At 36.3% G+C, this 18,148-nt stretch overlaps 1 protein-coding gene across 9 annotated transcripts in view; it reads right to left on the bottom strand.

Annotated features, from left to right (window-relative positions):
* The window catches only part of LOC106558787, a 181,464-nt gene that overhangs the window by 90,572 nt on the left and 72,744 nt on the right, over positions 1-18,148 (bottom strand). For 2 of the 9 annotated variants that reach the window (XR_005359134.1, XM_038535864.1), the window contains exon 4: positions 4,982-5,042. The exons of 4 other annotated variants lie outside the window; for them this stretch is intronic. Coding sequence is in view for 4 of the 5 variants with exons in the window: in XM_038535864.1 (XP_038391792.1) it covers positions 5,013-5,042 (30 nt within the window). In the remaining variant the exon portion in view is untranslated. Of the gene's footprint in view, positions 1-4,953; positions 5,043-18,148 lie in introns of all 9 variants that reach the window. 3 more of the 9 variants (XM_038535866.1, XM_038535867.1, XM_038535865.1) reach the window with 3 other exon arrangements.

Consider the following 18,148-nt stretch of genomic DNA (forward strand, 5'->3'; position numbering starts at 1 on the left):
AATCTCTCTGGCTCTCAAATTCTACACTACCATATAAGTCACCACGTGAAGTAGTTGTCTTTTATCCAAGGAGGGAAGTACATCTTTTGATTTGGGTGACGCATGCATGGGCCTTCTGTTCCAATAATTGTACAGTTAATTCTCTAGATCTCTGCAGGCAAATCTGACGATGTTATTCCCCCACTACCAAAGCACAAAAATGTACATAATAGTGATAATGACACTTTACCATCAACATACATTTTCACATATATGTTCTACCAAATTCTCTTTTCTACTTATGAAGGAGTCTTAGAAAAATCTACCTGAAAGGGAAATGTCTTATAGTTCTTAGTGTCAGAAGCACACCCCTATTAGGCCCGTTCTTCATCATATCAATAATAAAAAGTAACATTCTCAAAATGTATTGAGATTCTAGTGAGGCCAATATTTCTAAGTAAACCCCTAATATTGATCCCAATGAATTGAATCACACCAATTACATAGAACCTAGAGCTAGCCTGAGGGAATCATTCCAAATTGAATGAATTTTTCATGAAGTATTTTTTTTTTAATTTCTGCCTTCTAAAATAACACAAGGACTGCCATTTTTTTACCCTATTTCTAAACAGACTTTAACCAATAAAATTAAATTAGCTTGAGTATAAATTCTTTGAGGATATAGAAAATGTCTGGAATAATCCTTTGGTGAACAGATTAAAGAATAAGTGAATGAATGCATGACTTTTTTAAAGAAGAGAAGACTCTTCATTAGTCAAGGATGGGCCAAACAATACGAAACTGCTGAAGATGGTAATAAATAAAACTGATTAAATCACTTGGTGTATCTTAAGGTGCTGTTAACATGACTGCTGTAGAAAATCATTAGTTGACTTGATCAGAAAATTAAGGTGATTGTACTTGTTATCATCATGGACTCCTGCAAAGCGATCCAACTTTCTACTGAACAGTACATTCCAGGGCTTTCGAAGACCTCAACAATTCACATGTCTCCCCAGCAGGGAGACCCCCTTAAAGATACTCAGGTAGTCTGTGTGTTTCCATGGAAGAAACAAAGGTTCAAGGAAGTGCAAGGACTTGACCAATGTCACACGTTTGTAGCAGAGCATGAAGGGTGTCCTTCCTCCAACCTAGCTAATGCTCCCTTTACTGCACCATGGCTCCATGCTATGAACTCATAGGAAGGAGGAACAGCCAGACCAAGGAAAACTGATGCGCGCAGGATGCTAGACTCAAAAGTGCTATGGAGCAAATGCTGAGCTGGCTGTAATTATTCAGAAGCAACTGAGCCGTTCCTGAGGGATGTTAAACTAGGGTACAAGAGCCAGGAGACTGAAATCCAGGTGAAGTAAAATTCAGGAAAAGCTTTGTTGGGAAAACCTAGAGATGGAATATGGCTTGAGTCCGGTCGGTAACCTCAACTGCTATGAGGATCTGCCCAAATGCAACAATGCCAGAGGAATTTGAGTTTCTTCTGCAGTTGGCTGAGACAAGGATAAAGTGGCTCATGAGATCTTCATAGCAAACATTACTAAGGGAGACGCCATCATTTCCAGGGATGCCAGAGCAAAAATAAAACCGAGGACCGCAGAGAAATGACAGGGTGCTCAGATCCAAGCAGAACAAAAGGGCAGAGACTCGCCAGGAGTTGTTTTAAAAGAAAAATATCCTCACCCTAATGTCAAGGAGAGAAAAATCACAAAGAAGAGAAAAGAGGTCATGTTAAGATTTATCTTGACATGTTACCATGGCAGATAAAGGCAAGGTAGCAAAGAGTACTGCGCACGAGAGGATTAAACAGCTTCCATAGCATTAAAAAATGGGGTTGAAGTGGAATGTGAGGGGAAGACTTTCTATCTCAAGGGAAGTTTGGGAGCTAGCATGTCTGAATATCCCATGAGGAAGCAGTATTCCAAGGAGTGAGGTCAGCAGAACAAGGACCACTCAGTATGATCGCCTCACCCACACTCCTGGATAGAAAAATTAAAATTCAAAAGATGCTGACTGGCATGGCAGCAAAACATAATAGCCCGAAGGAGAGAAACGAGGCTTCTTCAGAAGTTGAAATGAACTAAACCTGGCGGATGGGCCCTCTTGCTTCAACCACACAGTGGTGGAATTGGCAAAGGTCAACAAATTGTAGTCATTCTGGAGCCAAGGCTGACCAGTTTGGCTGAAATGGCTCAGTAACAGTATGGCTGCCATGTGTCTCGATGCAGCTTTGATTAATTATCTAGATGTTTGGGCTACGTCAGATAAAATATTTGGAGAATTAGAAAAATCAAAATAATTGACAATATTATATTTTTCTTTGAGCTTCTGCCAAATGCATTGGCATCATTATCTTGACAGTCAAGGAAGAAAAGTATGATGAATGTAAATATCTAGTAAAAATAAAACAAAAAGTTTCTTTTTTAAAAAACAAAACTTGAGGTTTTACTATGAGCTGAAGTTATGGCTATCTGTTCAAGGGTAAAATGAAGTGTTATACTTAGGAGTTACATGAGAAATCTCCTTGAACTTACCTTAATGCAATCTCATCTCTCTGATTTATTAGAAACAGACATATTGAAGCAAATGAGCATATACATGATTCAGAAGGAATGATTCTGGCTTTATTCTTTATGTAGGAAGTGGTGCAGAGCTTACAATTTGAAGTCAAATGGACTTCCAATTAGAGTGCTCTTGTGTGTCCAAAGATCAATTGTTTAACTTCTCTGAACCACAGTGCACACATCTTTAAAAATGGGGTGAAAAATAGTAGGACTTTATAAGATTATTATAAGCATTAGCTGTGATCACACATACAACATACAGTCCAGTGCGTGGGACACAATAGGTGCTCAGTAAACACCTATGCTTACCTGTGACATAAATAAGGTTTGACTGAATTGAGGAAGGGCACCAAGACATCCAGATGGGTTATTCTTGTTTGTTTAACTCTGAAGTATTATGCAAGAGATCTTTCCATTTATAGAGCACCGACCTACCTCACCTCTAAGAACTACACCAATCCTTAAGTTCCAAATGTCAATTATTTCATACTTAGGTATCTGAAGTCATCATTTGCCTTTTTTTTTTATCAGTTGTCCAATTATCATTAATTTGCCAAGAGAGGATACCCAGCAAGTGCCAAACCAAGTGTAAGGCCATTATAGCCATGACAGTGAAGGAGAATGATTGATGAAGAGTGGTCACTGCGTACAGGTCGCAAATGCACAAATCAAGATGTACTATATACATAAATAATGACTCTGTGCCTGGCAGTGTGCATGCATTATCTCATTTAAACCCCTTGACTCTGAGCTATATATTCTCATTATCTCCATTTCACAGAAAATGAAATTTAGGCTTAAAGAGATTTTAAAAATTTACCTCAAGTTATATATAGCTAGAAAGTGGCACAAACCCAGACTACCAAACCTGTGTTTCACCATTCCACTACCTATCTATCATGCTTCCTCTTCTAGTCTCTTAACAAATGCCATGTTGCCTTTTTCTTCTTTTTTTTAAATTAATCTATGCGGTATTACAAATTATCTTTATAAAGTGAAAGATCGGCAGATACGATGAAGGAAGTAGTGGACTGGAAAGGCAGGTTCTGATTATAACTTGAGCACTAGGTAGTGAGCGAATTATTTAAAATCTCTAGCCCTGTGTGTTCTCTGCTTTACAATATAGTCAGAGTGTTTTCGCTCTAAAATTAATTCCATCCTCTCAAATTCACCTAGACTGAGAATTGGTGTCCTGGGTTAAAAGCATGCATTTTCCGGACCATCATAAATGTCTAGAGCACAACTCTTAGGTACTGACCCAGAAAGAACCATAGAACAGCATTATCACATTTAAATCTCCAAGACTTGGCATAGCCTCTTCTCCTTGACCCTTTTGTTTCTGGGATTTTGTCCACTGCTTTAGATCTGCAATGTCTCTTCTCCTGTGTCTTTATTATCTCTACTTAGTCTTACCATGTAACCAAGAGCAAATTCCATAACAAAAGTCATCTGCTTTGTCTGTCCAAAATTGGGGACTCACTTTGAGACCACAGACATTATTAAGTTGCTGACTCCTCTACCTTGGAGTGCTAGTCTTTGGCATTCCTGTTAACCACAGGATCAAATCCACCACTATGATCAAATCATTTGAGACTATTGAGGAGAAAATAAACTCATTTCCAAAGCTAGTCATGGGAGGAGGAAGGAGGTTCTCCTACTCAACAGCAATGATGTTCTATTTCCATGAAAATAGATATTCATTTATTTTATTATTAGTCTTTCAAAAGGTGTTAACTTCCAACCTTTAGTAATGGAGCAGGGGTGGGCAAAGTGACATCAGCCCAGTGGCATTATTTTCATTTTCTGTCATACCCCTGGATGGTTGACTGAGAAAAGTCATAGCTTTCACATTCCCCCAGTGGAAAATCTCTGCATCTCTTTTTTTTTTTTTTAATTTAAGATTTTCTTTATTTATTCATGAAAGACCCAGAGAGAGAGAGGCAGAGACACAGGCAAGGGGAGAAGCAGGCTCCCCGTGGGGAGACCAATGCAGGACTCCATCCTAGGACCCCAGGATCACGCCCTGAGCTGAAGGCTGACACTCAACCACAGAACCACCCAGGCGTCCTACTGCATCTGACTTTTGAGTACACATTAATGGTGACAAATAGGACTTGCCTGGCCTTGTTGTTGGGTTACAGCTGATAAACAAGCCCACCCCTTATATTGCCAATGCTAAAAAGACTAACATTCATTCTTAATACAAGGCAATTTTTTTTTACTCTAGGGACCACGTGGAAGCTGAAAAGATACCACATTTTTTCCAAACTAGGATAATACCAAGTGACTTCCCCAAGAGGTGCTCAAAGAAGAAAGGAAAAATAGAGATGCCGCAGATACTACACAGACTAGATTTAAAAGCCAATATTTCAAACATTGGCTTGAGGAGTTTACTCACTTTTTTTTTAGCTGTATCGATCACTTACTTTGTGCCAGGGGATGCAAAGACAGTGAATGCTATTGTTGCCTCCAGTCGTTCACAGCCTGCTGAAGGAGATGGTGAAGTAATCAGACAATTCTAATTTAGACTTGAGTGTTTTCCTCACCACAACCCCACACTCCCCCAGAGAGTTGGACAAATGCTAACTTCAGGAATCCGCTCACACCAGCTCCTTGAACAGTTGGATCTGCAACTGGAAACCACAAGATTAAGGGTGAAACTTTATTCAGACATCTCTGTAACAGCTACTCAAGCCATCAGAGAGGCCCACAGAAGAAGGCTGGGGCTGTGTTGGAGGATCCGCTGCCAAAGCTTCTTGCTGACTCCATCTGTGTCATCAGCGTTAACATCACACCTCCTCAGCATCTCGGGGCAGAACTCAACTCTGACATTTTCACACTCAGAGCCAGTCAGAAGCAAAAACTGTTTGTGTTGCTGACATGTCATCCTCTTTGAATCCTCTTACATCAGCCAGTCTGCTGTATCTTCCCGCCAACTCCCTTCAGTGTGGATCACAAGGCGCTTGGAAAACAAGACAGGAAGTAACTCTCACGTCATGGAGTCCATCCACAAAAGATGAGTAAGTTGTGGGGGAATATTAGGTGTCCTGACTGTCTTCATCCCATCCCATCCTGCCTTCATATTTCTTAGCCTAGCCAGCCATTTTGATTGGCTGCTTGGTTCCTCCATACCCTATGCCCTGAAGAAGAAAAGCCTTGAACAGCTGGCTGTGCTGCTCTTCCCAAGGATGCTTCAGCCTTCACCTCCAATCCAGTAGCCCTCCGGTCAGGAAATCACTACTTAGCATTCTTGTGTCCCATTGGAAGTTTTTCCTTCACCATGACCTCCTAAGACAATCACCTCAGGAGCATGAAACTCTACTCTGGCACATGAGACACTTGGGAATATCTGAACACTGATTAAGAAGACTCAGTGATGGGTACCTGAGTGGCTCAGTGGTTGAGCATCGGCCTTTGGCTCAGGGCATGATCCCGGGGTCCTGAAATGAAGTCTTGCATCCGGCTCCCCACAGGGAGCCTGCTTCTCCCTCTACCTGTGTCTCTGCCTCTCTCTCTATGTCTCTCATGAATAAATAAAGAAAAATCTTATACGAAGAAGAAGACGAAGCAGAAGGAGAAGGAGAAGAAGAAGACTCATACACAAGAATCCCTTCAGGGATCCCTGGGTGGCGCAGTGGTTTAGCGCCTGCCTTTGGCCCAGGGCGCGATCCTGGAGACCCGGGATCGAATCCCACGTCAGGCTCCCGGTGCATGGAGCCTGCTTCTCCCTCTGCCTGTGTCTCTGCCTCTCTCTCTCTCTCTCTGTGACTATCATAAATAAATAAAATTAAAAAAAAAAAACAAGAATCCCTTCAGAAGACACCCAGGAGAAGATGTCTCTCAACTCCAAAGTATACAAAATGTTGTTCCTCCCAACGTTAAAATGCTTTCATACTTTACCATGTAAACAGTATCTATGACTGTTGCAAAAAGAGCTCAAGTTTTATATCTATTTTGAATGCTAATTTTTAAAAATTTCCTGTTTAACTTTCAACAATGATTCTACTTTTCAAAGATGATCAACAATTGCTAAAATCCTGTTTTCTCACTATTGGTAGCTAGAAACTCGTACTGAGGACAAAGAGAAGTCAAGGACACCATGTTCCAGAGAAAGCTAAAATTATTCGAGGTCAGGCACTTCCATTCTCTCTCTCTCTCTCTCTCTCTCTCTCTCTGTCTCTGTCTCTCTCATACACACACACACAAACACAATGTCAACAACAACATGCTGTATTGGTAGGTGCATAAACAGATACTAAACTGAAGAAAGATTTGGGTCAGAATTCAAAGAATTGACTAGAAATGTGGTGTACAGGCTTCCAGGGGAGTGTGTGGCTTTTTCTCTCCCTTTTCTTGGGATGGGAGGCCTACTTCTCCCATCAAGCAGTAAAGGAAGTTCCAGTGGCGTGAAAAGAGGAAGAAAGGAAACTCAGTCCCTTGTGCTTAAAGCCTGTTGCCAGGCCAGGGAGGATGGAGGATGAGCACTAAATAGGAAATGAAATTGAAATTTTAAAACAAATTAAATTCAAAGAACAAGACTGCATTAAAGTCTACAGAAGCAGTCTCTGTCCAAGATATTAAGAAGTAAATTAAAGGAAGTTTGATCTTCCCATGAAGTGTTTTAATGCTTTTGGAGGAACTTTTGAATATAGAAAAGATTATTTTTGGTTTAATATTTGACTGATATTCAACTTATTTAAATTATGCATTCAAAAATCTCATTAACTTCAAGTTAAAAATCTTATTAGTCATTTACATGTCTGATAAGTTTTAACAATAACTTTTAAGGATCTGTAAATAACGTTTGGTCTCATTTATGAATGTAGTTAATTAGACACTTTAAATACATTAAACTAAGCTTGTAGATGTAATATATTCTAATTCCTTTCTAATATTTGGTTGTATGAATCCACAAAAGGAAACTTTAAAAAAATATATTTTATTTTATTTATTCATGAAAGACACAGAGAGAGGCAGAGACACAGGCAGTGGGAGAAGCAGGCTCCCTGCGGGGAGCTCGATGCAGAACTTGATTCTGGGACCCCAGGATCATGCCCTGAGCTGAAGGCAAATGCTTAACCACTGAGCTACCCAAGCATACCCAAAAGAAACTCTATAAGTACTAAATAATTCTTATAATTTAAAAATGTGGTAACCCTAAAATCCTTTTATATGTGGTCTAATACTTTGCATAACATTTCAATTTAAACGCACAAGTATAAATTAATTACTCAATTATATTGTTTAAATTGACATTATAAGGCTGTTAGTCTAAGTGATAAATTCTAGAAAAGACTAAGTATATAAAACATATGAACATATTATAAAATGTATTACATTATTCATTATATTATTATTAAGTGTTGTAAAAATGCTAATAGTATAGTCTTTAGCTTCTTAAGGTGTTTTTATATTTAATTTAACATTTTTCTCAGATTAAGAGATGGACCTATCCCTCAAGAGATACAGTAATTTGAGGTTGCCTACCCATGAAGCCAGTAACTAAAGTTACTTATAATTTGATTCTGGCAAAGTAGAAATCCTGGACATCACCTGAGAACAATTCCTCTCACCCACCCAACTATAACACTGAACTCCTCTTTGTAGTATTATAAAACATTTTTGATTCTCTGACTACTCTCAGAAACATACAACTTCCTCCTAGACTAAACACTTGAATAGAGTTATTTTTCTTGCTCTCAACTTATGGACATGTATTTTTTCTTTAACTCAAAAGAACTTTGTGCTTGATGCGATCCTCAGATGAGTAAACATTTTCTAGTTGTTCAGTGACAGAGAGTGAAGGGTTAAATTCATTCTCTCTAATTGTAGATTTATTAATTTCTCCCTGTAATTCTGTCCATTCTTGATTCACATGTTCTAAGACTAGGCACATGTAAATTTAAAATTATTTTATCTTTTTAAAAAGATTTTATTTATTTGAGACAGAGCGAGAGAAAGAGCATGGGGGGGGGGAGTCCATATTATACTGTGTCATTCGATTTCTTTCCTATGTTTGGAGGTTACATTAGAGTATGCATACTTAAATCTAAAACTAATAAAAATTTTTAAAAAATACATAAAACTAATAAATACCTTTGTTCTCTTCCAGGAAAACTGAAATATCTGTGGATATCTTAACATTTTTTACCATCTAAGGTAAATGCTAATGTTGTTATGTTTTATAATTCTAGGATTTTCTAAAAATTAGTACAGTGGCTTCACAAACGTTAAGGATATTTAAAAAAATACAGTCAGTTGAATTTGATTTTTCATGTGGCTTTAGCGGACTTATGGCCTCAAGTTATGAAGATTTCCTTCAGATATGAAAAACTACAAACTGTAGTTGAAGGTAATAAATGGAAGAAAATAAAATCATTTATTGCATTGTACTTGTAAATTACCCACTATTACAGGTTAGATAAAATTATCCTGATTATATGTATTTTATATATATATATATAAGACACTTCACATTAAATTAAGTTTGTAGATGTAATATACTCTAATTCCTTTCTAATGTTTGATTGTATTACTCCACAAAAAGAGCTTTTATGAGTACTAAATAATTCTTTTATATCTTAAAAATACATTTTTTACATATTGTTATGTAAATTTGTTTCAAATTATTTATTTATTTTTAAAACCTTCAAGGCATCTTGTTATATGGCTAAATCAGTCATTTGATTATTCATCTTTGGTCAACTATTATATTTTTTCCAGTTTTTCATTTTTTTTCACTCTAATAACTAGCCCTGTGCTATATTTGTTTGTACATAAATCTCTGTGAAAATCTGATAATTTTTTCAATAAAATACCTTGAAATGAGATTACTTGATCAAAAGGTGTGAGGATATACTAAACAAGTATTACCAAATCACTCTCCATGTGAGGTGGCTCCAATTTTCACCCTCCAGCAACAAGACCTGAGTTTCTGCTTACATAATTCTTACCAACATCAATTATTATCACTGAAAAATATATGCACTTGCTTGTTGGAAGAGTGAGAAAAAGAAAGCATTTTGGTTTCATTCTAATTTTTTCCTTATCTTTTACATAATTTGAAAATACTTTTATGCTTCATTTGTTTCTAGATTTTCAATACTTTATCACTTATAGAAGTTTATAGGCAAATATCCTAATTTTTTCCTTTATGACTTCAATAATAGTGATCTATTATCAAAATATTCATTATATAATTCATTACATCAATAATTTTGAAGACTCAAAACAGACAAAACAATCCTGAAGAAGAACAAAGTTATATTCCTCAATTTCAAAATTTACTATGAAACTACAGTAATCAAGATAGTGTGGTACTAACATAAGGATAAACATACAGATTAATGGAATAGAATTAAGAAGCCAGAAATAAACCTTCATAGTTATGGTCAGTTGATTTTAGACAAAGATGCCAAGACATTCAAATGGGGGAAACAACAGGTTTTTTAACAAGTGGTTGTAGAAAAAATTAATATCTACATGCAAAAGAATGAACTTGAACCCCTTTCTACACTATCCACAAAATTAACTCAAAATGGGCCATAAACATAAATGTAAGAACTGAGACTGTAAAACTCTTAGAAAAAAAAAACAAAACAAAAACAGAGTAGCAAATCTTTATGACCTTGGGTTAGGCAATGATTTTTCAGATGGAACGCAAAAGCTCAAACTAAAGAAAAAAAAATGATAAATTGATTTCATCAAAATTCTAAAACTTTTGTGTTACAATAACAGCATCAAGAAAGTAAAAAAAAAATAATAATAACCCACAGAGTAGCAGAAAACATTTTCAAGTTATATATCAGATAAGGGACTTGCATCTAGAATATGTTAGGAACACTTACAACTCAAAAATAAAAGGTAAATAATCCATTTTAAAAGGATCTAAATAGACATTGCTCCAAAGAAAATATACAAATGCCCCATAAGAGCCTAAAAAAGGATGCCTAACGTTATTTGTCATTAAGGAAATGCAAATCAAACCCATACGACTGGATGGCAATAATCAAAAAGACTGAAAAAAGATGTTTGTGAAATCAGAATCCTGATCCTTTGCTGGTCATTCCTTAAGATGTTTAACATAGGGTTATCATGTGACCCAGCAATTCCATTCATAGGTGTATACCCAATAAAAATAAAAATGTATGTCCACACGGTGACTTATATGTGAATGTCATGCCCAAAATGTGGAAACAACCCAAATGTCTATCAACTAACAAATGGATAAACAAAATATAGCATATCCTATCCATACAATGATGAAACATTATTTGAGAAAAAAAATGAGGTACTGACACATGCTGCAACATAGATGAACTTTGAAAATGTTATGCTGAGTTGGGACACGTGAGTGAATCACCTGTGGGTGAATCAGCCGTTGAGTGTCTGCCTTCAGCCCAGCGTGTGATCCTGGAGTCCCTGGATGGAGTACCACATTGGGCTCCCTGCATGGAGCCTACTTCTCTGCCTGTGTCTGTGCCACTCTGTGTGTGTCTCTCATAAATAAATAAATAATATCTTAAAAAAAAAAAAAAAAAGAAAAGAAAAGAAAACGTTATGCTGAGTGGAACAAGCCAGACACAGAAGACCATATATTGTATGATTCCACTTACATAACATTCCCAGAATAGGTACATCTATAAAAACAAAAAGTAGATAAGTGGCTTCCAGGGAATAATGAGAGATGGAAATGAGAAGTGGTCACTAATCGGTATGGTGTTTCTTTTTTGGAGTGATAAAAAAAGTTGAAAATTAGATTGTGGTGATTATTGCCTGACCCTGTGAGTATACTAAAAACCATTGAATTCTACACTTTAAGTAGGTAAATGGCATGATATTTTAATTATATCTCAATAAAGCTGTTAAAAATAAATGCTAGAAAGTAATTTGATAAAATTCTAAATTTATTCCTGATAGAAACAAAGCTTTGCAAAGTAGGACTTAAAAATTCTTTTTTTAAAAGATTTTATTTATTTATTCATGAGAGACACACAGAGAGAGGCAGAAACATAGGCAGAGGGAGAGCAGGCTCCTTGTGGGGAGCTCAATGCCAGACTCGATCCCAGGATCCTGGGATCACACCCTGAGCCAAAGGCAGATGCTTAACCACTGAGCCACCCAGGCAACTCAGATTTAAAAATTCTTTAACACAATAAACAATATCAAACAAACATAATATTTTTCCCAATTATCCTGACAATGTCTTTAATAGTTATTATTTTTAGTCAAAGATCAAATGTAATATCATAGATTACAGTTATTTGTCATGCTCCTTATTCTTCATTAAAAACTCCCTCACTTTTTTTTTCTTGCCTTTTATTGAAGTTGAAATTTTGCAACACTTTAGGGCAAAGTCCAACTAATTTGGATTTTTCTGATTGTTTTCTCATGTTTAAATTGTAAGTTATTATATTTGGCAAGGATATAACATAAATGGCATTGGGTCTTTTTCCAACATCATGTTTCAATATACCAAATGGTGAAATACTAGAGGCATTCTCTTTAAAAAGGAAAAAAATTACACTAGTATTAAATATATATTTTGAGTATTGAATAAATGCAAAAAAGCAAGAAAAAGAAATGAGGTGTATATTTTCAACATCATATGTGGTATTTTTGTCCAAATATAAAATTTGATACATTAAAGGAAGAAATAATATAAATTCTACAGAAGTTCTTTCAAAAAATAGAAGCAATGGAAATACTCTCCAACACTTTGCATGAGGCCAGCATTACTCTTACACCAAAACAAAAGACATTACAAAAAAAGGAAACTATAGTATAATCTCATGAATAAGTTGCAAAAATCCTTAACAAAATATTAGGAAATTAAATACAGCAGTATATAAAAAGGATAACACATCATTATTAAAAGAGATAAATCTTAGAAATGCAAGGCTGGCTCAAAACTAAAATATAAATTAGTGTAATTTACTATGTCAACAGATTAAAGGAAAAATATGATAATTTCAATATACTTAGAAAAGGCATTGAATGAAATACAACTTCTTTTCATGATAAAAAAAAATCTCAGTAGGGGCTCCTGGGTGACTCAGTCAGCTGAGTGTCTGACTCTTGATTTCAGCTCAGGTCTTGATCTTCGGGTTGTGAGTTTAAGCCCCATTTTGGGTCCCACACTGGGTATGGAGCCTACTTTTAAAAAAAGTCTCAATAAAAGGAAATTTTCTTAGACTAAAAAGGGGCATCTACCACAAAAACCTACGGTTAACATTATCCTAAAATGTGAGAGACTGAATGCTTTCCTCCTAAGCTAGGGAACAAGGCAAGGATCTCTTCTCTCATCACACCTATTCAAAATCATACTGAAGGTCCTACCCAGTGCAATCAGGTAAGAAAAGCAAATGAAAGCTATCTATTGCATGAAAGAAAGAAAACTGTCTATTCACGGATGATACAAAAAAAATCCTACTAGAATTAATATGTAAATTTAGTAAGAGTACAGATTAATATGCAAAAGCAACTTTATTTCAACTTTAATAGTTATGGATAATTGGAAATTGAATATTTTTGAAATACCATTTACCAAAATACCAAAAATCAAATACCATATAATACTTGCATATAAGAGTTTCTAAAAATATGTACTTACTCTGTGGAAAACTGAAAAACATTGTGAGAGAAACCAAAGAAGAAAGATCTAAAGAAATAAAGATACCTATCATGATCATGGATTGGAATACTCAATATTGTTTAGATTTCAATTCTCCCCAGTGGTCTACAGAGCCAATATAATCCTATACATTTCAGAACATTTTTTTTTGTTGCTCAAAGAAAATATATGCTGCAGGAATTCTTCATCTTTTTTGAGTCATATCCCCTTCAAGAGAAGGAGAAAAAATTTAAAGCAGAAAGGAAATAGGGAGGGTACTCTTAATGCAAGAGGACATGAACAAGAAGAAACAGACTCCTATGGTTCATATTATTAAGAAATATCAGAGCCTTTAGAGATTAACTTGCTCAATTCCTCGGGATACTGAGACAGAAAACTTGCTAAAATTTATGCAACATCTGTGGCAAAGACCAACAGAAGATGAAATCTCCTGACTGCCTATCTTATGACTTTTCCAAAAGCAAAAATTAGTTCTACCTGCCTAGAATACCCTGAAGCCAGGAACCATGATTCTTTGTCATCCTGCAGCACTTGCATACAATAGAAAAACAATAAAAACTATACTAAATTGAGTTCAAAGAAATGTCCAATGAATTTGTCTATGCTGAGTGATTTATACTTGCATATTCTCAGATTGGGTTAATGGAATTCATTGGAAGTATGTCTAGCCCAGAATTATCTGGAAACAAGAAATGATGATCCATAACCAAGAAAGTGCTTCGCATACCCCATGATAATGGATGAAAAATAATAATAATTGAAGATCGTTGCTACCAAAGCACAGTCAGAGAAAATCAAGTTGAGCTCTTCTCATTGGTTAAGACTCAAAGCTAAGAACACAAGAAAAATTAAGGATCTCATTTCTAATTTCAGAGAATTATTGGTGAGGGATATGTCATCTACCACCCTAAGGTTTATGAAAAGGTGCCAATTCAGAGGACTAGTCCTACCACAAACCAGCATCTCTGTGAAGCTCTGTAATATGAGAAGGGAACTTGCTGAAAAAACTTGTTTGGTGCCATTGTAGGGCTTGGGAATAGGAGTTCTTTCCTGACTCATCTTAGAGGAATTTCCTTCCCTAACCCCCAGAAGAATCACTTTGTAAAGTTTGAGGGTGTCAGCAACATGAGAAGACTGGTATTTCATTCCATGGCTGAACATGTGCTTCACCAGGAGACATCCATTGGGCCACTGGATGTAAAAACAAAACCTGGGGAGAGATGGCATAGAAGAAGACCACCAGTGATGAGTGAGGACAGGACTGCCATCCTTTGTTCCTAGTTTGGAGGGGTTCAGAAAATAATCCCATACATGCCCACACTCTAAGTATAGGCCACATGGAGCAGAAGAGATTAAGAGCTATAATCTCTCTACAACTGACACAGCAGGTTGAAAATGGCACATCAGAGAAGTGAAGCATAATACCACCTCCTGGGAGTCAGCAGGAAGATGAGGCCAAATTTTCTAAGACATCACCAATGACGAGGAAAGCTTCCCTGGGGGGATTTCCTCATCAGCAAGGCATGTGAGAGCAACCATCCATGTACTTAGAGTTCATGGACAATGAGCTAGAACAACCATCATGACTATCTAAGGGCAAGCCTGCAACATTGCCCAGTCATAAGGGAAAGTTGCCTTCTTTTTCTCTTTCTCCTCCCCAACACCTGAGAAACTACTGCAGGAAAAGGATAAAGCTACCTGAGACCCAAGCCATATAAACCTGACTCTCACTCCAAGATAACAAATCTCCAGCAGGGGGTGAAAGGAAAAAGACCACTTTGAATACAATATGAGATTGAAAGTACTGAAAGTACTGGATCTTAGAAACTGATATCAAATTATTTAAATAACCAAAAGCAGTAGGGGTTATAGAACCAGGCCAAGATATCATGAAGTGGGCCACTCTCCAGAAGGAAAAATGAATTCAACATGGCACAAAAACAGTTACAGAAAAATTAAATCCTTTCAAGTTAACATCTCCAGCAAAGTGCAATTCACCAATAAATGGGTTATATACGTTAATGTGTTATATATGTAAATGCAGCCATGAAAGATTATACATTTTCACCATCCCTAGTCTCTCTCCATCTACTTGGTTCTTAAATCATATGTTGGCCACAGCAAAAAAAACCCAGGCCTCTCAAACTCCTTCATTGATCACAGCTTTAGCTCTGCATGATCTCATATAAAACTTTTCATCCTGCTTCCAATCGTGCGAGTTTTGTGCCTTTGACTCATCTTTCCATTTACAACCTTATTTAGCCCTTAGAACCAACATTTGGCACAACTTCCCTGGATATGACCTTTTGATTCCCTCCTCAACTATGATTCACATTTTCCCCCTAGTTCCAGAGCCATCAATCATCTTGAGTCAACATCTCACCTGATTTGGCTTCACATTGGGGCTCTCAGGCTATACAGCCACTCCAGGCTACCAAAGCTCCCACTAGTTTTGATTTAGACCAGGGCTGAAGAGTCATACCATGCCAGAATATAAAGAGAGCTCTTTCAGCAGAGATAGGCTTCTTGTTTTTGTCCCTGGACCTTACATTATTGTTTGATGCTCCCTCCAGTGCCCAGATATTCCTGTATCTAAGGGGTCATTGGTCAAAAGATTAGCCTCATTAGGAACAGGCTCTGTCCAACATTGATAGTTAATCAGAAACAACACACTCTGGTAGAAACCCTCAGTTTCAGTTAATCAGAAAAGTCATTCAAATTAAAGACTTATAGATGGAGACTTACAAAAAAGTACCATAAATATTAATTTTAACTAAAACCAAATAGAAACATAAAGTTATTTTAAAACCTTATAAGGCCAACAAGTTTTCTTTGAGTATGGATCTGCTAATCAGAGTTCTGCCTATGGTTTTTTTTTTTTTTTTTTTTTGCATAAAAAACACTCTACGCATATGTGAGGGCAAGAGATATTTGAAAAACCTCTGTACCTTCTCCTCAATTTTGCTGTGAACTTAAAGTCCTCTAAAAAGATAGCCTTGATTTTTTGTAAGTGTATCCTTTATGTAATAAATAGTTGGAATCATGCAGTATGTAGACTTTTCAAATTGGCTTCTTTTACTTAGTAATTTGCATTTAACGTCCCTCCATGTCTTTTCATGGCTTGATAGCTCATTTCTTCCAGGCCTGAATAATATTCCATTTTCAGGATATAACACAGTTTACTTACCTATTCACCTTCTAAAAGACATTTCAGTTACTTCCAAGTTTTGGTAATTACAAATAAAATTATTATGAACACTCACGTGTAGGTCATTTTGTATGGACATACGTTTTCAACTCCTTTGGGTAAATATCAGGGAGCACAATTGCTAGATCATTTGGTAAGAGTATGTTTAGTTTTGTAAGAAACTGCTGTACCATTCTGTATTCCTACCAGTGACAAGTGAGAGCTCCTGTTGCTTCACATCTTTACAAGCATTTAGCGTTGTCAGTGTTCTGGATTTTGGCCCTTCTAATAGATGTGAAGCAGTATCTTGTTGTTGTTTTGATTGGCATTTCCTTGATGACATATGAGGTGGAGCAACTTTTCACATGGTTATTTGCCATCTGAATATTTTCTTCGGTGAGGTGTCTATTAAGGTTTGGCCGATTTTTAAATCAAATTCTTTGTTTTCTAATTGTTGAGTTTTGTGTACTTTATGCAACATGTCCTTTGAAAAAAATTTCTCCTGGTCTGTGGCTTGTCTTCTCATTCCCTTGTCTTTCAAGAACAGAAGCTTTTAATTTTAATGAAGTTTATTTATCAATTATTTCCTTCATGAACTGTATGTTTGGGGTTGTACTTAAAAAGTCATTGCCAGGGCACCTGTGTGGCTCAGGCGGTTGAGCATCCGACTCTTGATTTCAGCTCAGGTCATGATCTCAAGGTCATGATGCAAGCCCTGCATTGGGTTCCACAAGTAGTGGTGAGTCTGCTTGGGATTCTCTCCCTCTCCCTCTGACCTTTCCCCTGTTTGTTCCCTTTCTCTCTAAAATAAAAAACAAATCTTTTTTTTTTTTTTTTAAAGTCATTGCCATGGCCAAAGCTACCTAGGTTTTCACATGTATTTTATCTTCTAGAGGTTTTACAGTTTTACATTTTACATGATTCATTTCGAGTCAATTTTTGTAAAGGGTGCAAGGTCTGTGTCTAGATTTATTTTTTCCATGTGAATGGGCAATTGTTCCAGCCTCTTTTGTTGACAAGACTATCTTTGCTCTATCGTATTGCTTTTTTTCCTTTGTCAAAATTCAGTTGACTATATTTATGTGAGTCAATTCTTGGGCTTTCCATTCTTCTCCATTGATCTCTGTATTTATTTATTCCTTAATACCCACTGGCTTGAATACTGTAGATTTATAGTATGTCTTCAAGTCGGGTAATGTCAGTCCTCCCATTTTGTTCTTCTCCTTTAATATCATGTTAGTTGTTTTGGGCTTTTTGCCTCTCCATGTAAACATCAGAATCAATTCGAGAATATTCACAAAATAATTGCTGAGATTTTTATCAGGATTTTAATCTGTAGATCAAATTGAGAAAAAGGCATCTTCACAATATTGAGTCTTTCTATCCATAAACAGGAAATATCTTTCCATTTGTTCAGTTCTTTGATTTCATTCATCAGAGCTTTGTAGTTTTTCTCATGTAGATCTTGTATGTACTTTATTAGATTTATACCTAAGTGTTTCATTTTGGGTGGGGGTGCTAATGTAGCTTATATGGTGCTTTAATTTCAAATTGCATTTGTTCATTACTGGTTTATACAAAAGTGATCGACTTTTGTAAATTAACCTCATATCCTACAACCTTGCTATAATCATTTGTTAGTTGCAAGAGTTTTTGCTAATTCTTTGGATTTTCTACATAGATGATCATGCCATCTGCAAACAATGGCAGTTTTATTTCCCACTTCCCAATCTTTATACCTTTTATTTCTTTTTCTTCTCTTATTGCACTAAC

This window comes from Canis lupus, chromosome 5 (genome assembly GCF_011100685.1).
Source record: "Canis lupus familiaris isolate Mischka breed German Shepherd chromosome 5, alternate assembly UU_Cfam_GSD_1.0, whole genome shotgun sequence".
Classification (NCBI taxonomy): domain Eukaryota; kingdom Metazoa; phylum Chordata; class Mammalia; order Carnivora; family Canidae; genus Canis; species Canis lupus.